The sequence below is a fragment of the Camarhynchus parvulus genome, chromosome 10 (assembly GCF_901933205.1).
Source record: "Camarhynchus parvulus chromosome 10, STF_HiC, whole genome shotgun sequence".
Classification (NCBI taxonomy): domain Eukaryota; kingdom Metazoa; phylum Chordata; class Aves; order Passeriformes; family Thraupidae; genus Camarhynchus; species Camarhynchus parvulus.
Window position 1 is genome coordinate 41,126 of NC_044580.1, and position 26,287 is coordinate 67,412.

At 39.7% G+C, this 26,287-nt stretch overlaps 1 protein-coding gene across 1 annotated transcript in view; it reads left to right on the top strand.

The window, feature by feature from the left end:
• The first annotated feature begins 399 nt into the window (after positions 1-399).
• Positions 400-26,287, top strand: part of KLF13 (Kruppel like factor 13) — a 30,044-nt gene continuing 4,156 nt past the window's right edge. The window contains exon 1 of the mRNA XM_030955327.1: positions 400-1,345. Coding sequence (XP_030811187.1) covers positions 805-1,345 — 541 coding nt within the window. The 5' untranslated portion in view covers positions 400-804. The remainder of the gene's footprint in view (positions 1,346-26,287) is intronic.

Below are 26,287 nucleotides of genomic sequence, written 5' to 3' on the forward strand. Positions count from 1 at the left end.
GCAGCTTCGCTCCTTCCAGTCATTTGTGCCAGTTCCAACTTCAGCACGTTTTCATCTTGTAAAGTTCAGCGCCTGTTAAATTGTCCCTCGCAGTGCAGCTCTAACACGGGTGTTACCGAATCGCTCGCGTCCGTCAGAGCGCGCACGGGAGGCAGCCAAAGGCGCGGGAGCTCCCCGGCCGCGCCCGGCGGAGGGGTCCGTGCGCGCCGCCCTGCGCGCTGCGGCCGCGGCGGGGCCGGAGGGTGCCGGCCACGCGCGCCGCCAGCCAATCGCGCGCCTGCTCCCGCCGGCGGGCGCTGCCCCCCGCACGCGCCGCCCACCTGCTGGCGCGGGCTGCGGCCCCGCGCTGACGTCACGCCCAGATGTTTCCCCAGGCCACGCCCCGCGGGGTCCGGGCGGCTCCGGGCAGCGATAACGGGGAGCGCCGGGTCCGCTGTCACAGCGCGATGGGAGGGCTGCGAGACCGCATCGCCAGCTCGTTGCCTTCTTGAGAAAACGGCACTAATCCATGCTCCGAGCAACAAGCTGCCAGTGCCAGGATCTATCTGCTGTTCTTTTTCTCTTCCCTTGGACTGCCAACGCTTTTTCGATTTAGCGACAAGCTGGGTGTGATCGTCACGAACAAAGTGTGGGTTTGATGGCTGCGATATCAGCCTTTACTACTACAAACCGATCCTAAGAAATAAGGGAGGGAAAAGTCTGCTTGTGTAATCTTTTTAAAAAGGGAAAGAGTGCTGTTGTGGTGGGTTTGTTTTTTCCTTTTTTGTCTTCGTCTGTTTGGATTTCTTTTTAAACTTATGAGAAATGGCAACAGCAGCATATGTGGATCATTTTGCAGCAGAGTGCCTTGTTTCTATGTCAAGTCGTGCTGTTATCCATAGTCCCAAAGGGGAGCCTGATCCCCAACCTGATGCAGCAATACTTCCTTCATCCAATGGAGAAGATAGACGGGAAGTCAGAGAAACCGGAAAAGACAATGGATCATCGTTACTTGTGGTAGCTAGCATTTTAGCAGATCTGAATCAGCATGTCCCAAACTCACCTGCTCTAAGGACGGAAAAAACAGAGACGCTTGATATAACAGAACAAATACACATTTCTATTGCTCCTAAGGAGTTTGGGGAAGAAAGTCTGTCTTCAGCTGGTAAGAACGGAGGAGAAAGAGCAGCCACACCTACTAGCCTGGCTGCAGTAACTGAACCAAGCCCCAGACAAAAGAACAAACGCATAAGAAGCTGGACTGACCCTGGATCACCCCAGAAAAAGCACAAATGCCACTATGTGGGGTGTGAAAAAGTTTATGGCAAATCTTCCCATCTTAAAGCTCATCTAAGGACCCATACAGGTTAGTTACAATCCAGCCAGAGATTTATTTGTTACAGCTTGGTAATTAAAATGAAAAACAAAACCAAACCAACTTTTATTTGGCCACTGTTATGGTTTCACCTCTTGGAACTCAAGCTCGGGAAAACCAAACAGCAACAACAAAAAAAACCCCTCTGGGAATAAACCCTTACTGGGCATAGATTCAAAGCTAATGTTGCCCTTTTTTATTAAGGTCATAGGGAATGGCATGCGGGTCACCTGTGTGGATTGTACCAAGCTGTAATTTTTAGCTGCTGGCCTTCTTGTTCTGTGTGTCTTCTACTTCCCTTTCCAGTACTTCTTGCCTCCCCATTTTCCCTACTCCCTGCTCCAGTCCGTCTCTTTATACCAGCTTATCACTTCCCATGCAAGTATCAGTACTCTTGATATTTTTAAATTAAATGTTCTAGAGGCACCTACATGGCTGTGTATCTGTTTCTTTTTTCAGCAGACACTTTGTGAAAGCTAGAGTAAGCAGAAGGTAGATGAGAGGCTGAACATGAGTCGCAAGGAGACACCATGAGTGAGGAGAGAGGGGGATATGGGCAGTGTCTAAAAGGCTTTTGGCAGCTGGGTAGAACCAAATTCAAAAGAAAAAAACATTTGAATGCAACCAGTGACTTGTACTCATCAGTGTTCAGTGCTTACTTCTTGGTGAAGGCTGAGCACTTTTTTGTTGCTACTGTAATTTGTGAGATGCACCCACAGAAAAAGTGGAAATCTTGCAAGCCTTGAGAAAGTTGCACTGAAAGTATTAGGAGGGCCATCTTGAAATAGGCCCCATGACTTGCCACAACTCACGCCTCTGCCTGGTGCTGGGAAACAGGATGGCTCCCAGTCAGAAAGGGGACACCAAAAATTGAGGAGTCCAGGCTCTGCTGAAGGCACCAATCATAGCACATGTGTGGAGGCACCACACTGACTAGAGCAGACTTGTGCAAGATGTTCCACTGAGTAATTTCAGATGGCAAATTAGTTTGCTAAGATGTATGGTCAGTTCTCTTAAAAAGACCAGTAAGAAAGAGATCCTCAGAATAAAACTCCTGAGCAGTTTTAGCTCTGAAGTGTCAGCCTCACCCATGCTGGCTTTACTTTCAGTGTGCCTTCAGCTTTTCCTGTTGTCTTCCTGAGATAAAGTAAGAGCCAGTCTAATTTGATGGTATGCTTTGCTCTCTGTGGGAGAGAAGAAAGCCCCATCAAATTTGAGCATATGGATGGACAATTCCCTGTGGCACACAGCCAAAGGAACAGTGTGTTCCTGGCATCCCAGGCAGCCTGTCCTGCTTTGCACTGTGTAACTGCTTTCTGCCGCCTTGGGAGTTACACAGAAAAGGTGTTTCCACTTGGCTTGCAGGGAATTGTCTCCATTAATTTTCAGTTCTTTTGCTTTCTTATTGCTGGCATTTGCCATTGTCCTGAAAGGGAAAGATAAATTTAGCAACGTTTCTGGGTTTCCAAACCAACCAGAGACCAAGAAGGGGAACTCCAGCCCCTGATAAAGAGAGGAGGGCTTGGCATGCCCGCCCTGCGGGGAGCGGAGGGAGGGCAGGGCCGGCGGGGAGTGTCGCTCTAGGCCGCCGGCAGAGCGGAGTCATTCGGGGACGCTGGCTCGCCTCCAAGTTCTCTTTTTTTTCTCTTTTCCCTTTTTTTTTTTTTTTAACTCTTCATTTCCTGTATTTTTTCCACGACTGTAGGGCTCAATTGGTTATTGCTGTAGCTAATGGCACTAAGAGAGCGCATGTGTGTCTGAGAGCTAAAGGAAAAGCAGGGAAGGGCCTGTTTTTGCCCAGGGAGTGGCAGGACCCTCAGGGACTACAGCTTCTTTGTTTTCTTTCGTCTCCAGTGCCTGTGTGGGAAGCTTTAAGCAAAGCTGCCAAGTTTCCCTCCTCACTGGCAACAGGTCCGTCTCTGTTTGGATTGAGTTTTAAACAGGCTTAAATGCCTCTTGCTCTCCTTGCAGAATATTTTCTAAGATGTTTGCAATTTTTTTTATCTTTAAAAGAAATTGTTACAGCCTTGAAAAAAGTTTGTAAGACAATAAGAGTTAAGCTAACAGAGAAAGTGATGGCTTCCAGCACTGGTAAATGGCTGTTCTTACAAACACGTTGGTGTTTTACTGCTTTAGGATGAGGGCTTTGGGTCTTCTCTGCTTTCTAGTGATCCTGACCTAGTCAAGTAACACATCAGTCTGCCCAGCTGTCAGATAGGGTGATGGCTATCCACCTCACAGAGCAGTGGTGAAAGTGCCCCAGCTACACATGGAAGCTGCTTTAAACACCTATCCAACTAAGTCCCAACCATGTTTGCTAAGAGTGGTCAAAACTTCTGCTATGGAGCAGAACTTCTTCCATGTACTGTAAGACTAGATGAGCTGCTATTTAGGGGTGACCTGAAGGCTGAGGACAGCACTGCAAGCTAGAAGATAATGGATGATCATGCAAGAGATACTTGAAAAAACAGTTTCTGATCTGCTTTAGAAACTTGCTTGTCCTTGTCTGTTACTTTGCTGAGAAAATAAAGGTTTTGGTCTTCATGGTGTGAGGAAGGATACACCAGATCCTTGAGCTTATGTCAAAGAGATAAAGAGCCTTCCAAGTACTATTGTATCAAATCCAGCCCACATTGATAGGGACTGAGAGCTGGTACTATTTTCCAGCTGTTTGGTGCTCTGTGTGAAATCCTTCTGATAATTATAGCCAGATATCAGAGCTTATATACATGAAGTAAAAACCATAGTGCAGAGGATGCTAATTTTCCTATTTAAAGCAGAAGAAGCAAGATGGAAATGCCAAGAGCATATGCTTTTTGTTCTTTACTTAGTGTACAGTGTTTTTTAGTACTCCTATTAGGACAAAATGTGCTGCAGCAATCTGCAGTTTCTTGTGAGCTTTTTTTGTACATTACTGGTTTACCTGTCTCAGCCTTATGAATACTTGAGCTTTATTACTGGAAACCCTTGAACCAGGCAAAAAAAAAAAAATCACCAAAATCATCTCTGTTGTCTCCACCAGCTTTCAAAGTTCCCATCCCCCTATGTTTCTTTTCATGTTTATGTTTTCCACTCTAGTCTCTCTCTGAATGTCCTGGAGTTCAACATGATCACCAGCCACAAAGCCCTTGAAGTTTTAATGTTTACCAGAAGGTTATATTTAGTGTCAGTGGGTAGTTGTCAAGTCCAAATACTTTTCCTGTGGATCTCAGAAGCTCTGCTGGTGGTCCACAGAGGCAGCATCCCCATTTATCCTAAGCTATACTGACCCCACTGATAAAAAAAGGTTTCACTGATGCACGGATTTTAAAAATCCTCTCCACTGAGAAAATTCCTAAACACAAAGGACTTACAAAAAATCAGATTAATTCACGTGACAGAATTCCCCTTCATCTAAGCAGGTTTTCAGCGTAGAGGTTTTCAGCACATTTTCTGGAGTTGCTGGAAACCAGTTAGTCTCTTGATGCACCAGTGGTAGAAGGGAGACAGTACAGAGCCTAATAGCAATCTACAGGCTACAGTCTTACAGAGCCTTGTCCAGGACCACTGTGTTCTGAGAGACTGTAGAGAGTCCCAGCTTATTGCATTGTATTACACATTTATACATAGAGAAAGAACAATGGCATTTTGAGCAGGAATCACAAGAATCCTATGCATTGCAGCTCCCCACCAAATCATTGTGACCTCTCAAGATTTTAGCCATCTCCATTAGCACACCATCACCATCAGGAATGCAGAGAAAGCACAAAATCAACCTTAATTTAACTCCTTTAAACTGTCCTTCTAAACTTACTAGTTCTAAGCACTAAGCAGCACATCATAACACAGAAACAGCTTTTCAGTCAGTCATCAGAATTAAATGAGTCTGCACAAATTAGCAGAAGTTAAGGAGAACTGGGTACCAGTCTCAGCCTGGAGTCTTAGTAGTTGGTATTTGAAAACAATCTGAGAATAAAGCAATCAGACCTTGCTGTGACAAGTATGACAAGAGCATAACAGTTAGGCTGGACAAACAGGAGGAGTATATGGTCTGTGTTCAGGCTGGTAGAGAGGCCTTTATGTAAAGTACAAATTACCCATTTTAAATAGAGGTTTGGATTTCACTTTCAGTCTGGTAAGTCTGATTTGGTCACACTGTGTTAATTCAAAACAAAACAGTAAAGCACGGCTTCCCTTAAGTTGTGAATAAGGATGCCATCCCTGTGTGTAGAAACTAATTAACCAAGGTAAGAAGCAAGTTTTTCTATCATAAAAATAAACTTTATCTTCCATTTAAGCACCTGCCAATTACCAGAACCATAGCTAGTTAAATAAAAACCCATGGACTAGACCTGGCTGAGGTTTCTTTTAACTTGTCTCTAGGCACACAGTGACTCTTGAAGGCATATATGTGTATGCGTGTAGCAGGTAGGTAGTGTTGGTGAAGACTTTGAAGGAAAAGATTACAAGAGAAGAAACTCAACCTAGGGCCTTCTGTGCTACTCAAGAACAGTGCAAAGGAGGACTGCAGACAGCTCTTGTCTACAGCAGGACGAAATGAGTGGTGCTGGTGCTTCAGTCCTTCCTCCTGAGCTGCCAGTTTGGCTGCTCTGCATACCGGGACTTACGGAGAGCTGCACTCCCTCTGGACAGGATGCCAGAGGAAATTGAAAAGGCCTTTCCCCAGCACAGATTTCCCAAAGGCAAAAAGACAGACTAAATGAATTTGTCTCTCTGCTTGTTGGGCCTCCTGGGTTTGATTTCTTGTGTTAAAAGTTAGAAACAACTCATAGGCTCTGAATGCTTCCTTCAGTCTCATTAGCATACACCCAGATTATCCAAAAGCTGCAAGGTACCTCTAGGCTCCTGTGTCCCTTAAGTGCCTTCCACCTCCTTACTTTGCTGAGTGCATCAAAACATTTTCTATAAGTTTGTTTTTTTTATTCTGAGATGGGCCCAAATGGTGGCTTCTGGGCATATTCAAATATCAGCCTCACAAAACATTTGTCTTTCCAGCCTAAGGCGACAGCCTTCTTTTTCAGTGTTAAGAACTTCAGCAGCCTGCTACTTTTTTTCTGAAAACTGATAATCTTAACTCTTTTAATAAGCCTGTATTTTTAAAAACAAGACAGATTTTCAATGCATTGTTTGTGTTTCCTCTGAAAGTGCTCTGCAACTCCTTACTTACTTCCTCTAAGAAAATTTCAACATATAAAAACAAGTCAGTAGAAAACATAGAACAACTTCTCTCAAAGTCCTGCCTGAGTCCTCCCTATACAATGCAATTCTCAAGACTGAAATTCTTATTTAAAAGTATTGATTTTAAACCTGGATCAAACAATCTGTGTTCATTGAAGAGAACAAAAAAATATATATGCTACAAGTTTCTTAATATAAAAGTCTTTGAAATAAACACAGGGCATAAACTTCTTAAAGAGTAAGCAAATTTTAAAATATGTTTCAAAAGGACCTGAAGTCAGGAAGAAAAGTAGAACAATTCCTACTCACTCCTTTTATGTGGCCACTTCAAGACTGAATAGTAAGATTCAGTTAATTCAGCTGCAGAAGTGTTAGGGCTAAATTAGTTGCATGGAGAATCCAGCTGGATGACATCTGTATTTACCACACACTTGATTAATATTAGCTGTTAGGGGCAACTACCTGTCCTGATGGTTATACAGGTTTCTCTGTGAAAGGCTTCCCTTTACTTCCTTTTCCCCCTCTTTCTCCTCAGTCTTTGTGGAGATATTAATCATGCAGAAGACACAGAAATAAAGTTTCTGGTAACAACAGAATTTAGATATTGTAGGTAAAAAGCATTTAAAGTAAAACTGTACTTATCATTGTTACAACTGTGTGTCTAATGAAAAATCAGAAACATCACAGACTTCTCTTTCCACAAACCATTTTTCTTTTAGCATGGAAGTGGGACATAGGGGCAGTGTAATGAAACCTATTACTATTGGAAGTAGTGAAGAGGGATGACCCTCCAGTTGTTTTCCTCAACCCAGACACTGGTAGTAGCACTTTCCTTCTCAGTGGCAAGACCTAGGTCTTACAAACAGTTGGGAATAAACTGGCAAGCAAGGTTTTTAATGAATGGACAGTTGCAATTGATTGCTGTGTTTGTATTAGAAATTAATCACAGCCCTACGGACAAGAGTGTTCAGAATGATCTGCAGAAGACTTTCCTGCAGTAGCATTTCTCTGCAAGACACAGGAAGGTGTATCTGACAGAAGTTTTGCATAAACAAACCTTTTGGTAAACTGGAATTCCTTATGAAACAAACTCACAACTGGATTCCATCTGAAAAGAAGGCACCTTTGACCATTTAAAACAACGGTTCCATTGTGTTATTGTCTGGCTGAACATGCTTATGGCACATCCAAGACCAGAAACCTGGAACTTGTTTATATTGGACATGTGGTTTCTAGTTCTGTTTTTTTAGTTAAGCATGTTCCAACTTCCCCCCACCCCCTTCCAATCTTGGATCAGCTGTCTGCAAGTTGGTGCTGACAGAGCCAAAAAAATACTCTGCTTTTCAAATGCAGGACAACTTTTGAAGGGTCCTTTCTGTAGAATTTCTATAGGTACACTTTTTTCCCTTTGTTACCCACTTCGCTTTTATGAGGTAGATTTGCATGGGCAGTGAGATCATTATCTTTCTGTGTTCAGTTTAACAATAGCTAGACAATGTGGGTTATTTAAGTGCAGGCACTGAAGTCAGACACACATATCCTGTATTTTTCAGGTCTTGCAGATTCAGCAGATCTTACAGGGCCTCCACTTAATATAAAAGAAAAATTTTAAAAGTTCAGATTGCCACCGTTGTGGTTACTTGTAGAAAAACGACCTCAAAAGCTTTTTTGCAGCCTAAACATAAAAAGCATTTACTAACCAAGAACTTGGCACAAGTCAAATTGTATTAAAGTAAGCATATCCTGAAATGACCTCTAGTGCAAGGAAAAGATTTGTTGTAATCACTTACAGTCCTTTTGTAGTGCTCTCGGGAAATATAGGCAAAATACTGGTGACTGGGTATCTGCTGATGTTACAGTCAATAGACCAATAAGCTAACTTAGATTTATTGCACCCTATATTCCTACCAGACCACTCTCTATTATTTGGTTATAAGTTATATGAGTTTTTGGAATAGAGGACCTTGAAAAAGTCCTATGAAAGAACGGTATTGCTGCTGCATGTTTTGCATCTTTCCATCTGCCTCGGTCCTGCAGCTAGCTAGAATATCCCTTCACAATAAATACCCAAACAGAATGGGCATGCTAGTTATGGCCTTACTACCTTCAACAGTAGCTTTTAAAGCTGGTGAAGGAGAGCAGCAGAAATGCTAACTCTTCCAGAGTAAGATCAGGTGAGGTACAGCAGGCAGAAGTGATGTATTGAGCTTTTTTAAAGTAAACAACCGTCAGTATTTCCATTACAGAAACTTAGAATGGAGGCAGCTGAGAAAGATTAGTACATTTTCAGATGTTTCCTGCAAATTTTTGGTGAAATTATGAGCTGTTTGTTAATAGATCAGGGAAATATTTATTTTGCATTTTCAGGGTAAATAAATGAAATTACATTGGTACAAATTTACACACTAGACTTGAACTTTAGAAACTATTTTACATTCTTGCAAACCTCCCAGTTGAATATAGTGCTTTCCTACATTTTTAATGTAGTAATTTAGGCCTTATTCTGGTATTACAAATAGAACAGAGATGCTGCTAAAACCTCACAGAACCATGGATTAATTTTTGTTATTTATATGTAGGAGCATACTGAATTTTAACTTGCAATCTCTTTTAAATGCCAGCAGAAGGACTGCAGATGAGCATTAAGACATGGGGGCCGTGGCAGTTTTTGATTGTTCTGGTGATTGATATATTTTCCAAGCCCTGTCTAAATTGTGTGCAGCTTTCTTGTGCTTTCAGAGCACCGAAAGCCCCTCAAAGTCAATGGGAACTTCCATTTGCTGTATATATGTCTATACAAGCAGTGCCAATAGAATGTTTAGCCTGACTGTGTAATAAATTCAGGATGTATTTGTAAATATGTCTTCTAAATTCTCCTAACATGGCCAAAACAAAACTGAATTTCTTAGATACCCCAAAGGATTACTTTCAGACTGGATTCTTATTGATATATATTTTGCCCTTTATGCAAAAATTTACATATTTACACCATCTATTTCCCTCAGCTTTCGTCACTAAAAACTACTGAATTCTTCTCACTAGCATTTAAGAATTACTCAGACTGGCAACATTTGGAACCAAATTCTAGCTTAAATAGAAATGTATTAGCAAATATGTGGGCAACCAGAAAAGCAAATACTTTGGAATTTATAGGTACCCCTATGTAGGTAGGAGGTACCTTACATGTTACTAGTATAAACAGGTCTGTAAGAAATGTATCAAAAAAGCTCTTTTTTTTTTCAAATGGCAGAGAAGATGTAGAATTTGATCATGAGACAGAGTAATTCTAATTACTGATTACTAATTTTAGTAGATGCTGGGTGTGAATTTAATAGAATCAATTTTACTTCAAGCTGTATGATATGAGCTAAGACTATCTCTAGCTAATAATCTACCACTTGTCTTAAAAAAAACAACTCTCAGTGTCCCTAACAAGGAAATACACAAGGGATTTTTTAAGCATAGAATCTTGTGTTTCATTGGGAAAGAAACCTCTTCCTAACCCAGCACCTGCAAATATAATATGCATATATATAGCATTGCATTAATAATACACATAAAAGTGGGTTTGCACAGTTAAATATAACTTTTAGTGAACCCTGACTCTGATTCTGCTGCTCCTCCATGCACTGCTGAGACTTTGAAAGGGGAATAGGGCTGCCACAACTTGGTAGATTAACTCAGCATTGCTCAAATATTGGAACCTGGAGGGAGAATTTTCCCTGTGCCCAAAACCTCCAGCTCTTACCTGCGCTGCAGAATCCCTTGCACTGTTGCTAAGGTAAGTTTTCAAATGGCTGCCAGAGTTTGTGGGGGGTCTGAAACAGTAACCTTAGGAGGGGCATAGGTGGAAGTTGTGGGAACAACGTTACTCATCATTCCTTTTGGAACTCCACAGCTTTCTTAACATTTAGGAACTCCACAGCTTTCTTAACATCTCATCTGCAAACGAGTTCAGATACAACACAAGATCGAGGTAGTTACCATGCTGAAAGATTTACACCAGTTTTCCACATTTTCCTTCAGCTTGAGTGAGTTTTGTTGTGTTGGCATCTCCTTTCAGTCTGCAGGATACTATCATTAAGGGCGCTACCTCGCTGGCCAAATCAGATATGATTTAAGGCAACATCTGTTGGAGCTTGGAGTGCAAATGTAGCAGTGTAACTTCTTGGGAGCCATTTTAATTAAAAAGTGTCATTGGTCACTTTCAGAGAATGAAGTGGTCAGGCAGATGACAATGTTATCTTTGCTGTGGTCACTGATGTAAGCAAATATTGTACAACAACTGGCAGAAACGTTTTACCATGAACCTTGTCCCAGACTTCTGTAACTAGGACGTACAGATGACATGTGTTTAGGAACATGACTGTCAGATACCTTATACTAAAGTGATAATTTACAAAGCTCTAACTATATACTGCAGAGACGAAAGTGTAATGAGAAACAGCTTTTAAACACTGCTTGTCAAAGTACAGATGTTCAGCACCAGTATCTTCTAAGAAAAGTTTCATTCAGTCCCGAAAGGGGTGTTCTTTAAATAAAAAAAAAAAAGACAGCAAAAAGAACAGAACATTTTGTGATTCTGCTACTTACCCTACAGCAGTATTTGGAACTGGCTGATGTTTCCAGTAAGCAATGTGGACTAAGCAAATACAGCTTTCCTCTCCAAGGATAAACTCTCACCTGACTCATACCAAAAGGGCCTGCATGGTGAAGGGCTACACATTTTAGAGACTTTTTGCTAACACTGCTTACTGGTAAAAAGTCACGTAGGACTTGTCTGTTTTATCTGCATTTCTGAATGTGATTTTTCTGAGCAGTATGGCCTCTGGAGAAAACAATATCACTGACCTTATCAAAACAAAATCACCTCTGTGATAATATGCTGTTTTAAACCTATGTTTTTTGCTTGATACTTCCTTTTCTCTCTCTTATAATTTCAAATGAGATTATTTAATAGGCTGCTGTTAATTCCTTGAAGTTTTAGGACTCTGTAAAATAAAAAAATCCTAGCTCTTCTTTTCACCATGTTTGATAGATTCATAAGGATTTGAGTACTTCCCTCCTCTCAGTCTAACATCAAACCTCTCAGTGAAAAAAAGAATCCTGACTGGTGTTCTTACAGATTGTTTACAGGAACATAATTTAATTTCTACATGCAAGAGACTAGTTCCCCTTGATTGTACAAATCATTTGATTAAGTTTTGTCTTTAAGGCAAAAATTACTAAAATTTATTTTTTGTCATCAAGAATATAATAAGTTACAAAAACATTCTGAGAGAATGTTGTCTGGCTAGTGCTTTGCTTTTGTAATGAATTCTTGAAAAAGCAGCTATACTTTCTGAGGTTATGTCATTGGCTTGTGGTCCTAAGGTTAGCACTTGCAGGTGAATTACAGACAAATTAGTTTGGAAAAACATTCTGTACCTCTGCTGAACTTCTGTCCTAATGTTTGCTTAAAGCTTCTTTCCAAGAGCCAACTCTGGTTCTGTGCGTGAAGTATCCTTGGAAAGATTATAATATACACTGTCACTTGGATATGACCACTGTTGTTTGCAGGAGACTCAAACTCATTTGGTATAAGCTATGTCTTTCTGGTGCTGGCATGCAAATTGCTTTCTTAGAGGTTTACACAAATTTCTTACAGAAAGACAAGGAGCTGATGTGATTGGTGTGCTTGATAGTTTTTCTTCTTTGAATTCTGTAGAGGAACTGAGTTCCAGTCTCATTTGCAAAGAAATCCACATTATCACATAACTGTTTCCTCAATCAAATAGTTCTAAGGAGGCTGTACCATTCTCATCTGTGCCATGTAAGGTCTGTGGTATTCCCTTTATGAAGAAGTGACTATGCTGGTATGTTTTTCATTTGAGTACATATATTGTGGTTTCACAGACTAACACAGTAAGAGCAACAGTAACTTTCACTGCACAGATGTTTCTCACTTGGAAATCAGACCACCTTTGGTTTTTTAATATCTAATTTTTTTAATATATAAAAAGAGTCCTAAGTTCCTAGGTCAGTCTTGTGCTTGACTCTTCTAATTATAAAACACACCTCGATGAGCATGCAGACAGCATGGTGTACATAACTTTACAGTGCTGAGGTATTTCTCTTCTGAAAAAAATGCTAAACACGTACCTGCTTTTGTGCAGTGTAACGATGAATCATTTTTTCTAAGTTTTTCTCTTATTTGTCCATTATTCACAAATTCTAAAATTGAGCTATAAAAACTAATTTTAAAAAGAAAGTAGAAACAAGTTCCAACGAATTGGCTGAAAATCAAGTTCAAAGTACTTTGTGCGTCACATCTTTTGGGATGAATATTAAGCTGTCCCATTTGGCACTGTCAAGCTGCAACAGCAATGATTGGATCATCTGAATCCCTCAAAGCTAAGTCAGGGTACAACACCACAACTCATGAAGCTGCAATTCCTGTTTTCTTTGGGTTTATTCACAGTCTGTCTGTTGTAACAGAACCTCCCGATTACTCAAGTTTATGAACCTCGCTGTTCTGCATATTGCAATTCTTGAATCTCAGCCCAAGACCCAAGGTTGCCAGAATTGTGCTCAGCAGGAGCTAGGAATATGGACAGGAGATAAGGTTCAAATAATTTTGTGGTCCTCAGATTTAGGACTGGATTAAGCAAGAGTCCAAATGGAAGTAAGAACAGCAGGGAATCTGTGATCTTTTTCAAAGTAAAAATTATATCCTGTGCCTAGGGTTTTGGAACTAGCCTTCAGACTTACATGACACTGATGTCTTCTAGAATTCCATAGTAATGGTGCAATTCCTATTATATTTCATAGAAGTCCCCTATCCCAGGAATCTTCTCCTGAAAAAATTTGGCCACAATGAGATCCTGTATTTTAGAGTACTTTATTAGCCTCTGTGCGTCAGGCATGTTAAATGTGGTCAACTAATTTCCTGCAAACAGGAAACAGGTGCTCCACCTCAGAAATCCAGAAAGACCAGTGGATTTCCTCTCCTCACCCAGAAGAGCAGGTCTGTTAGAGAATAGATCTGCACACTTAATCAAACAAGTGTAGAAGAGCAGCAATAAATGTGCTGGAGCACTAGGAATTTATATTTTGGGAAGTAATAGGGACCTTTCTACTACAGCTTGCCTACATTTACAGCTACTGAATTTTTACCTGACATATATGGACCCATAGAATTAATAATCTCTAAAGAAGATTCTCTGCTAAAGAATCATTGACCTCTCACAAGGTGAAATGGTTGACATGTGAATAAGGTTTTTAAATTCTTACAGAGAATATGGTGGCTGTTGGGCAGCCCTTGTGGCATCATTCATACATATAAACCATATTCTGCAATGACATGTAACTTGGTTTAACAGAGTTTTAACACTTTACAGAGTGCTCTGTAAAGGCAAGCAATGAAGACATGGGTGCAGTAGGCAAGGGAAGACAGAACTGCTAAAGGGGCCATGGCATATGTGTGTATATGTTAGAAATTTTAAAATAGTATAGATGTGCCTTTCAATACTACTTTTGAGATGGAAAAGTAGGAAAAGAAGTATTTGCTCATGAAAAAGGGAATCCAGTTGATTACTCTCTGGGAGTCTGTAGTAAGATAGTTTTTTGAAAACACCTCTCTATTTTTGAAAGGTATGTTATATATATCAAGATGCCCTTGGCAAAGCTGTCTTTGAAATATGTCTGCGTTCTACATAAGATCTCAGCTTTTCAGTTATGTCTCACATCCAGAGTCATACTCAGACAATTGGCTTGTGATTTGGATCCTCCACAAGGCAGCAAATGCTCCATTCATGGAGTTCCAGCCCCGGACATGGCCTCTCTCCTACGCTGTGACCTGACACGTTAGCCGCAGCTGGTGGGGCTGCCTCCCTCAGAGCCTGCGCCCACTGTCCTCAAAACCAACATCAAACGGACAGGAGGGCGGTGGTCACAGCAGCTGAACCGCACTTAGGCTGTGTCACACCCTGGGGTGTTAATGAGAGAAGTGTTGAAAACCTTCTCGTGCTTATTTTCTGATTTTATATGAGAATGAGGCCTGCATGGGTATGTGCTTAAAACATTCGTAGAGATACATAGAAAAGACTGAAAAAAGCTGGAACTGGAAAGGAGCAGGTAACTTGTGCTCTTTTTTCCTTTTCATATAGCTGTGGTTGAAGGGGCTGCAAGGAGATGCAAAAGAAACAGGGAAAGCATTTACAAAATAGAACATGTAAATGAGACTTGCAAGAGTTGAATGTTGAATTGCAAATTGTTTTTTCTAAAAAGTTTACCTGTTTTAAAAGTGGGCAGTTTAGAACATTAGAACTGTTACAATATAGTCTAATTCCTCTATTGTATACAAAAAACCTGAAGCTTTGTTCAAACAGGGAGGGTGGTTTAACAATCTGAGCAGAAGATTTTAGTGTGTATGCAATAGTTTTATGTATATCTTGAATGGTAGCTGCCTTGTGTCAAGCAACAGATCTAGTGTTTGATTATCAGCCCATAAAACTACTTTCCAGAGCTGCCCGTTCCCTGAAGCTGGATGCTCAGTATGGCCATTGGCAGATGCTGCTCGTAAACTACTTCAACACCACCTTGCTCTCTGGCAAAGAATCCAGCCAGAATGAGAATAAAATAACAGGAAATCCCACTCCCACTTTCTTCCATACAGTTGCAATAAACTCTCAATATCAGATTTTTCACTTAGCTTTACAGCTTTAGCTGTGCTTATAAATGCTGAAGCCCCATGTTTCAGGCATGCTGTGTTACTGTGATGTTGATGATTGAACAGTTCAAAAGTTCACAAGGAGACATTTCACAATTACAGCCAAAGACAACTTCACTAACTTCTGTTTGCTTGGCTTCTAGCAAAATGAAATCTCATCCTGTCCCCAAATCCTGAGAGCCGCTGTGCACATGGAATGTCATAACTTACCCGCAAGGTCTGTTCATGCCAAAGGATGTGCACTTCAGTTGGAGGCAAATGACATTCATCGTCTTCCAGAACTCCAGGTCTCAGATTAGATGAATAATCCTTTAGTCTGTTATTTTGCATAGCAGGACAGCCTTTCATTAATTTGATAAGCTTTACTTTTACAAGCGTTATCCTGTTTTAAATAGAATAGAATAATAAAAAAGTCGTTGATATGTCAACAGAAAAAAGACTGATTCATGAGGTCATATGATTCCTTCTTTGCAGCTATTCGTGCAACTGCTGGGCAGAACTCATGGAGCCAAAGTTTCCCAATTTCAGCATGAATTCACTCAGTTCACACCAGATTAATATAATTGGTCATTACCTATTTAATTGCTCTCCCACTTAAAATATTTCCATTGTCTAACCACAGATCATGAACATTACTGTGCAAATTTTTTGAAAGCCACCACAACTAAAAATTTGTGAGGCAGACTTTCATTGAAAGCTGTCTAAACTACTGCAGAGGTCGTTCCTGTGGTCATTGTACAGACAGGGATGGTTTATGAAGTTTCAGTTTGATTTCAAGCATTCTTGCACTATGAGCATCTTCAGGTTCAAGTTTTTATCCATGGAGATATGTTTGCAAAAGAATCTTGTGAAAAAAGTTATGACATTAAGAAGTCACTGTATGCCATTTTTGGTTCCTGCCATTTGATCTATGAATACCTATTGGTTAATTCTGCTACATATATAATTTCTCTATGCAATGACCACACCACTGAGAATGAATGGCTTGAGAGCCTGTGAGCTCTGTTGGCACATAATCCTGGGCTTCACAAAGAGAAATTCCCAGATTGGAAAGAGAGGTGCAAATGTCCTATAGTGAGACTGTAGTGTTTTTGTCCACTGTAAAGAGTGGGCTGAAGAAGGATGGGATGCCAAGGAGTGTCATAGTCCAGAGCTCCCATGGAGCTGCTAACAGTCAGATGTGTGATCTGGAGCTGTTCTGGGTTTGCAGAGTGGGCTGGGTAACAGACTGAGCAGTTCTGAGGTAGCACAGGAAGGATCCAGACAGAGTCTATAATGGAAAACTTGTGCTTCTGTTGGTACCTTAATTGCACCTTCCCTGTAGATACACTTGGGATCTGTTGTTTCCACTACCAGATAGACATTTTTCCCTCCTGGAGAAGAAAGAATCGAGTCTGGGGAGCTTGCTTTCTTGGCTTCAGTTGCTGTCTGCATAATATTGCCATTAATCACCTTGTTTGCTCTAACATAGGGTGAGTTGTGCAGCTGAAAAGCTTGTAGCAGACAACAAATCAGCATTGCTAGGGTGCTGCAACAGGAGTAACACGAGACCTCAGGTGACTGAACAAGGCCTCAGTCCAGCATACGTACTCATCAAGGGCCGCATTATTACTTCCAACTTTTAACTGGACTTATTCAATAAAAACAGTGCTTTATTATTACGTGCATTTGGAGAGCCCTACTGTAGTCTCTTGTCACTTCAAAAGGTTTGAATTGGCTCATCAAGAAGACAGAAAAAGAACAAAATCCCACATACCTTCATCAATGTTAGTCTGTTTTAAGAGACCAGACTTTTCTGACCTATGCTGAAGCCACAATCTTTGTATGAAAGGAATGAAGAAAGTCCCTTAAACAACAAATTTTTGGCTCAAGGCAAGAACTCTAGGCTGAAATTCCTTTGCTGGGATGATGCAATAGGTCAGATTTGCTGATTAGCACATAGATTTTTTTTGATTTTTAGTATTGTTTTCAAGTATATTTATTTAAAAGTTTAATTGACCAATGGAAAAGGGAAAAAAATCACCATCATTTAGTTTTTTGCCATTCAGTAATACCTAGATGTGTTTTGAGGCTCTTTTACAGATGATTTTTTATTTTCTAGTCACAATAGATGTTTAAATAATCATCCTTTTTTATTACATTGCATAAATTACCTAAATATTACATAATTTTAAAATTACATAAATATTACATAATATTACATATTACATCCTTCTTTATTACATCTACTACAGCTGAATAGAAAAAATTAGAAAAATACAGTAATTAAAGGGCTACTATACTACGGAGTTCTCTTCTTTGCTGAGTGTCCTACTTCAGTGTGGTTTGCAAATGATACATAGCTAAGATACATCTTCCTCTCCCCAGAATTCACCACTTCATCATTTCAGCATAACACAACTTAATTATCATTTAAATGCAAAGGCAAAGGGTCAGCTATTGATCTCCATTCTTGGAACAAACCACAGGAGAGAGAAAATCAAGTGGAAGTTGCTGCTCTTTTGAATTAGTGGATTTCAGCTGTTTTACTGAGCACTGGTCTAGGATTTAATGCCTCAGAGATAAGGAGCCCTAGTAAGAGTTTTAGGCTTAGTGAACAGAAATTATATGCAACGATTGGTGGTACTTCACTTTGATAGAAACCCCAACATTTAGTTTGCATTATCTTAGAACATAAACTCTCTGTTGCTGAGGCTGTTGCCTTTCATTTTTTAAGTTAGCCTTGTCATTAGTATTCAGTATAACAGCTTTATTTACCCATATATTCCAGCAAGAAGGTAAAAAAATGCTGCTTTTATAATTGGATGTGGCCAAAGTCCATGCAAACAAAGGCATTGCACTTAATGGAAGCAAGATCAATAGGAGTTATTCCTGTGGGGCAGGCAGGGTCCATTCCAGTCTGCACTCTCCTAGATATGGAAGTTGTCTCTGTTAGTTGGGTACATTTCCAGCCTCATGGGTGTTCTAATGGCTCAGATATCTCCCTTTTTGTAGATGAGAGGTCTCCATTTTGGTCATGTGTCCAAACCTTTGAGAAAGACAGTGAAATAGTGAACTTCATGTTTCAGTGTTAAAATGGAATACACAAAGAACATTAGGTAACAATGATAAATCCGTATAGGACTATAAGGAGATCAATACCTTATTTTTGAAATTGTATGCATTGTAAACACCATGTCATACAATTGTCTAAATTACCATTTTTCTGCATGATGGATTCCTACCAGTAGGAGATGGCCAGAGTTTTGATTGCTCACAACTTTACAGACTAACAGGTATTCCTCTACTGGTAGTGAGTGCCCATGCTATCAGTACAGTCACATAGCAAAACTACAGCAAATACAACAGAAATGGGTCAAGAGAGGTAATATTTATGTAGACTTTGACAAGGCTTCCTGGAAGATACAGCAGTAATGCAGTTGCTGCCACAAAGTTTTTTATAGCCCTGAAAAGAAAACTACCTGCCCTGTGAGATGTGGGGACCATCCTTCGTACTCATACTTCTGTGAGGAAAAGACATGTGTGCATCTCCTCCTTACCTAACATGACTAACCAGAACACCCAAAGTATCAATGAGCAAGTTTACATCTGAGAGGACCTGCTCTTACTGTGTTTGTATATGATCAAACCTAAGTGCCCCAGAAACACCTTGCTAAGGATTTGGAGCTGTTTTGCTAAATTTCAGTGCTTTAGATACCAACAAGAAAGAACATTGATTCTTGCCTTCTTTGTTGTGGCTCCTAGCAGTTTTGTGACGGGAAGTTGGGGAGGGGAGCAAAACCAAAGATGCCCTCATCAACTTTTACTAAATGAACTCCCATCATTTTGCTAGTAATTGCAGATTTGTGACCCTTGCTTAAAAGAGTGATGAGGAATCCCTAAGCCATAGGGGTGTTTTAGACATTACATGTCTGTTCCGTCACACCCCCTTTCTGAGCCTTCACTTTCAGAGTTGTCTTTCTGCTAGCTTTTCTATTCCACTGCATTCTTCTGATGCATCAAATCATCAGATGCACACATTCATACCTAAGTGATGAGTGGATGACCAGGTTAATTAATTATTCAGAAAGTTATGGAAGTGCTGTTGGTTCAATGCATGCAATTATTCAGCTAATTCAGCTTCTTTGTTGAAATAGCTTTTAAGACTCCAGTTACTTCTAGAGTGGATGATTTCAAAATTTGTGTCCATATATCTAGGCCCTGCAATAAAAAGAAGTAATCTTGAATGCTAAACTCACCTTAATGATTTTGTCTCTGGTTGTGTTTCAAGAGAAAAACTCTTTAACATATTTAACACACGTTAAACACAGCCCCACCCACCCCAGCTGTGTTTTGATGTAGTGTGTATAATTGACTTCAGAGCTTCACAAAGCCCTGGCCTAGTGCTGCTGATTTTTTGTAGTTTCAAAAGAGAAAGGAACACACAAGACTGGTAAGGGTTGTGTTAGGAGGAGATAAAGCATGAACTCTTCTGAAACCAGGAAGTGACAAACTGCACAGGAGAAAGCCAATATTGGCATTTTGTGTCTTAGTACAAGGATGCAGTAAAACAAGTAGCATCTGATTGATCAGGTCTACAGGTATGAATTTCAAATTGGAAACCCTGAAGAGCTTTTCCATGATCTTCCGTTGACAGGAAAGGATTGAATTTCTCAATTGCCCAGCAAGATTACCTGTGTTTTGGAGTACTCTCTTGCAGAGAGGAACAGTAGCGTGAACGTAAAGAGAAGAAAACCAAACAAAATTCACTATATATCTATGGAATTATACTGTGTCAGTGCAGAGAAGATCATAAAAATACATATTTGGAAAATATGCTTGGTCTTTCTAGCATGAGCTTTGGATTGGTTGTTTCTTTATCATGGCAGTGTGTAGCACATTAGTGCGCCTTTATGCTCTTTGAAGGGAGAACTCAAAACAGACTCAGTGTTTTGAAGGCTGCATCACTTTACCACCAATTTGCAAAATTATTCCAGAGGACAAAAGTAGAAGGAAGTGAAAGCAGCTCAGCGCAACTCCGGAAAACATTTCTTGTACTTAACATGCTGTAGAGAATCACCCGAGGCTTTTTGGGTCATACTGCAATGCCACAGGGCATATTCTCAGCCACATTTTCAGCATAGATCTAAAATCTATTCCAAGATTTCTCTGTGGAGGATAAACTTTCATGGTCGTTACCCTTGGCTGTCTTTGGAATTCCCTTGTGCTTATAAACACAGGGAGTTTAGTGGAAGTAGAAAGCACAAATGAAGTTGTTCCCTTCAATGATCAGATCTCCAGTTAGTCACTTAATAAAAATGTCTTCATGGATAGAAAGCTGCCAAGAAATGTTAATGAAGAATATTAGAAAGTTTGTATTTCTTTACTAGCAAGAACTACAGGAACTACATTTTTGGCAAACAGTTTTTCACTGACAAGTAGTCGGAAAATTGTTTAAACTTTTTTTTTTCTTTTTTTTTGTTTCAGGAAAGTTGTGTGTTAGTGTATTTTATTAATTCATTTCAGGTTAACATCCTCACTGTCTTGAAAACTGTCCCCAGAGCTAAATTTAAATAGTGTTACTAAATCCATACTGAAAGAAGTAAAACATTTTGGTCAACTAAAAATAAAATTACTATGGGTTTCTTTGTTTGCAAAATTCTGCAATTCAATGGGTTTTTTAAATTTTTCAATTGAGCAGGAAAAATGTTACCCACATAGTTTTAGCCTTTATTTCCCTTTTCTATTCAAAACCTTAGATAAGAATATAGCAATATTTCCTTTTATTAGATTTGTGGCCATTTAATTTTAAAGCAAATTTACTGCAAGAATTATTTTCCAGATCCTGAAACATAACTTCTAACTACTTGCTGTTTGTGTGAAATGGTCTGGAGCTAGGTTTCAGCTGGGAGTGGAACACAGAACTTAATTTACTGTACACACAGTGATGTGCAGCACAGATGAAGCAAGAACTAAACAGGAGTCAATCAGGAGTCAAAATGGCAGGCAGAAAATGACAAGGTAAAGCAGGTTCAAATTTCAGATTCTTAATTCCCTGTGCAAAAATACAGGATAAAAGACATGGTTATTTTAAAAATAGTAAGCTATAGATACTTGGAGCAGTTCAACTTGGGCACCCCTGCTTGAAAAAAGATTCAGTAAATATGATGGAATGCGTATTTTAGACAATAGAAAGATTATGTGATGGAGGATGCTGAGGGCGGGAAAAAAGATAGAATATGCTTGAATGATTCTGCTTTGACAAAAGAGAAGCAAATGTGGCTGATAAAAATCCAGTTAAGTAGTTAAAATTATTATAAATGGTGTTTTTAAGACATTATCAAACAAGTTTGAAATTAAAGCTGAGAATATAACTGATAGAATGCAATCTGCTTTAAAAAAATTGTTTCCATTTTGGTGCAAGTGAGTGTTAATTTTTTTAAGAGGACCAAATATCTTCATGGAACACACCAAATGAGCTATTTTGGTTCTCAGACAGATCTGTCTGTGGTTAAGGCTAGGGCAGGAATTTTTCACTACTTATATTTCTCTGGCGTTGTAGCTGTTATCATTATAGTATCTGACCGCGTGTGCTCGTCATTTGCTATTTGAGTTGTTCTAGTTACTGTGGCTGTAACAGATAAATCCCAAGGTGTAGTCTGTGCTCTCAGATGGAGTAACACAAACACTTCCACAGCAAATGGTAGCGCACATGGACTTCAAATATAAACTTGCCATTTGGAAATTCCCCTTTCAAGAAACATTCATGTCTAAATAACTTAATGAAAATGTTGAAAATAATACAGAAATACAGAAAATAAACCAAGGATTTCAATCATGGATGTTATGGTAGCTGTTGCACTCCTGCCCAGTAGTAGTTTCCTAAGCACACAGGAGACATAAGATCCAGTAATTTATAAATGTAGTGACTGGATTTGTTAAGGTCAAAATAAAGATGTGCACATTTTAAAGTGAATGAACTTTGTAGATGCCTGGGTTTGTGCCTGCAGGAATTCTGAGAACTCCAGTTCCTGAAAAAAGGTCACATGGCAGATAATGGAATTAGCAGGACTTTGCGTGCTTGTGTCTGCAGGTCCTAATGAAACCTAGCTGCTGCTGCTCTGTGTCCTATATGCCAGTGTTCAGTAACATGGGAACTCTAACAGGAGCTTTTCTTGGATTTGGATATTCACATCACACTCCTACAGTAGGTTTCCGGTGTCTAGTGACAGTCTAATTCACCCTATAACTCCTCTTTTCACTGAGAACATTACTAAAACATCCTCATTTCCCTGGAACTAGTGAAGCTTAATATTGCTGAATTTGCTACCTCTGTTAGATGTGTGTGAAGGTGGCCGAGATACTCCAAAGCTGTTGGACAGACACAAAGAGTAGATGTAAAAAAACCCAATTGCATTTGGCTTATTTGGTTATGAAATATCACCCCTAAAATCATTAATTTAAAACTAAGTGGTTTCATCTTATAGGAATTTGAAAATCTGAGGCTTTGGAAATTTTTGATCCCTTTTTAAATACTTGATAAAGAGACCACCATTTGCCTAACATCAAAGCCTTATTCTTTCTAGCACTGAGATTATGGTTTGTTTGGATTTTTTTGACCATGCAAAAGAACTTTTTTATAAACAAGAGAATATCAGAAATTAAAATAGCCATAAATACATGTCAGTACTATTGAAGAATGATCTTTCCTCGTTTTTTGGAGGGTTTTTTGTTGGTTTTTTTTTCCCCAAGTAATAGCCCCATCTCAAGGAACATAGTCTGCTTGGCTGAATGTTTTTCCCAAGATAGCATTTCCTCTACTGGAGGAAAGCCTCTTCAGTCACATCTCTTAACTGTCTGCCCCTCGTCCTCCCCACCCAGCCTGCTGATCTGTGTTTCCAAATATACTCCTAATTATGTATATGAAAATGTAGAAATATAAGAATAGCATCCAGCGGCATGTTCAGGCTTCTAGACTGTTTTTATAACAACATTCAACCCTGTTCTCGGAAGCAGCAAAACAGATTAAAGATCACAGAAAATTGTTTCTGGTTTACTGTTTCTGGTTTTGCAGACACTCATTGAATTCCCAGGATACAAATTTCTTTGTTACAGCATGGCCTTGACATGTGCTTGAACATGCTAACATAATGTGCAGAGCTATTACATGAGGTAAATTGAAAAAAATAGCCCCCAGTATGTGGTTTGACTTGATAATACTCTAATCTGTAGGGCAGTGGATAGGACACTTCAAATTCCTCACGTACAATCTTTGCATTATAAGTTGGAAAATGGTTAGGTTCATAATTGTCTCAAACTGTTTGGGCATTTCTGTCAGTAGTAGGTTATTTTTAAAGTATGCTTAGGCCTATGCAGTACTTGCTATCTTTTTAAATTGATATTCACATGCTGGATATCAGACAGATGAATTGGTGAAGCAGGAAGCAGATTACTCCAGGGTCTGTACAGGAGGCTCACTATATAGGAAAAGAGTCTTAAAACTATATGCGCACTAAAAGGATTGTACAAATCAAGCTCAGTAGACATTAGCTCTGGTGCCACCATCTCTTCAGATTTTGTTTCCCATAACTACATACAGCTGCCTCACTATACAATGGTTGAAAAATACAGAATAATACAAAGGACCTTTATGGAATATCATAAGAACAGATTGCCTTTAGTTACTTCCGAATCCCTTCCACCAAGAGAGGATAGAGGTGCATTTTTTTAATGCCGTTTCTAATAGCCCAGGCAACTCTGGGTTTCCTTTGGCAGGCTGCTCTGCCAGACAATGAGCAGCAAGGCCTGTGCCCCCGAAAGGAATTCAGAACTCCGTGCACCTGCAGAGCTCACGTACTTTCACTTGATGAGCACTGCAAGTTTCTTAATGTGCCTTTACACTACCTGCTTTTTTTTTTTTACTGGATGAAGGTCAGGAAAAAGCCAAAAATGTTCCTGCTTGTGTAATTTTCAGTTGAGATCAGCTGAATCTAATTCTCCAATGTGATGTTTTTCCATCAGTTTGTGTAACTTAAACACAAGTTAGATGCCATGTGTCCTGGCAAAGGAGCTAGGAGGGTTACTATTTAGTAGAATTTGGAACATGAATATTCAAACCTATTTTAAATGGTAAAAAAAAATTACAGTGTTCCTTATCTTTTAAATGCATCTTTTGCCTGCCTCTCTAAAGATAAAGAAGGCAGAATTGCATTTTGATTAATTTATTTTCAAGCACCTTTATCTTTTGGAAACTTAGGACTCTTGGAGACCTGTTCGTAAGGCTCATAATGCACAAAGATACTGCTGCTGCCAAGGCACAGCATTAAGACTCTCAGTATACATATTCACATGCTTGATGTGTTTCCTGCCATATCTAAGATACTTGAAAACACTTCTACAATTATCTATAAGATCAAATTCTTCACTGAGTGTATAAAGGTAAAATTCTGACTTCAACATTGCCTGAAATGGAGCTGAAAGAGTCCTTATTGTGTCATGTTACAGCCATTTTAACGGTGAAAGCTCTCTGTTGAGTACAACATGTCCATGGGTTATTGCTTATGTTGGAACGTTGTACTATGGTGCATGTTCCCTAATGAGATTAAGCAATCAATTCATATAATCTCTCATTCTGTTGATTGCTTTACTGCTGGTAAAAGGACATTTATATAACTTACCTGCACAGAAAACCACATCCCTTCTGCTTGAGAGATGAGAATGATGACAGATTGTGAATTTCCATGTGTGGTTTTGGAGCAGCAGCTGGGTCTTGCCTTAATTAATATCCCCCAGCAACTTTGTTCCAGACTGTCAACTAATTTTTTATTAACAATAAAAATGACTCTTATATCTTCACACAAGGCACCCAGCATTTCCTCACAATACAGTTTTTCTTTGAAGAGGTATTGCTAAACCTCAACAAAGCTGGGAAGTACTCTAAAGAACTGTTACCGCTACTAGAGTGATGCTAGCTGTCAGTGGAAAATCACTTGGCCAAGAAACTTAAAACCAAGTACCAAGAAGATATAAAATGAAGACTAGAGAGGACTGAGGGGGGAAATAGTCCCTAGGAAGGAGAAGTACAGGCATTGTAGAAATATAGTGGAAGAAATACCACATTTTTTTGCTCAGCACCCAAATCCTCACCACCATCAACATCAAATCAGACATAAGTGGGAACCTGAATGTTCTCATCCAGACCTGATTTGCAGTGAGGAGAAGGGGAGATAAGTTGTGCAATACCTTCATCATCTGCTAGTGCTGGATAACACTGAGCTTACACAATCCTGCTTCAGAACCATGTCTCTCTTTAGGAACTGGAATGTTGTGCCTACTGCTGGCTCCCAAATGCTAGAATCATGGACAGGAGCAGCTTGTGCCAATAAACTGATCAGAACAGAAGGTGCCATTTTTCTTCTGCTTCATGGTGGTGTCAACAGCAATGCAAAACATTGCATAAAAACTTTTGCTTTCCTTGTCTGAAAGCACTCACTTCATGGGACAGTTCTTCAAGTGAAGAACATTTGCTGATACCATTTGTAGTGAAAATAAACAGAAATGTTAACTCAGACAATAGAAACCTCCAAAGACCATTATCTTAGCAAAAACTGATGCCATAGCTCAGGGATGAGGAACTCTGATTCTGCAGGCCACATCTACTCCAAGACCATACCTCACTGCCCTTCTTCCCAAGGGTTCTAAAGCCCTCTTAGATGTATATCTCTACTATGACCAAAACATAAGGTCGAGATCAGTGAATGTGGTCACACAACAGGGCTGTCACATTCCAGGCATGTCCCACCACAGGGAGAAATATATCTAAGAACACAACTGGATATATGACAAACAGCCAGAATACTTTTTTTTCCTGTTTCTAGCAGCAGATGGAGTTCAGTCCCTGACAGTTTGCAGGCAGAATAAGGCTAAGGAGGACACTGAATGGATTTGCATGGGTTATTTTATGCAACAAGACTATATCCTTTAAATCCAGTTGCTTGTGGTTTTATTCTTAAATTCATCTGTGTAACCCTGAGATTTTTAGGCTCTGCGTCAGAGGAAGCCACAGT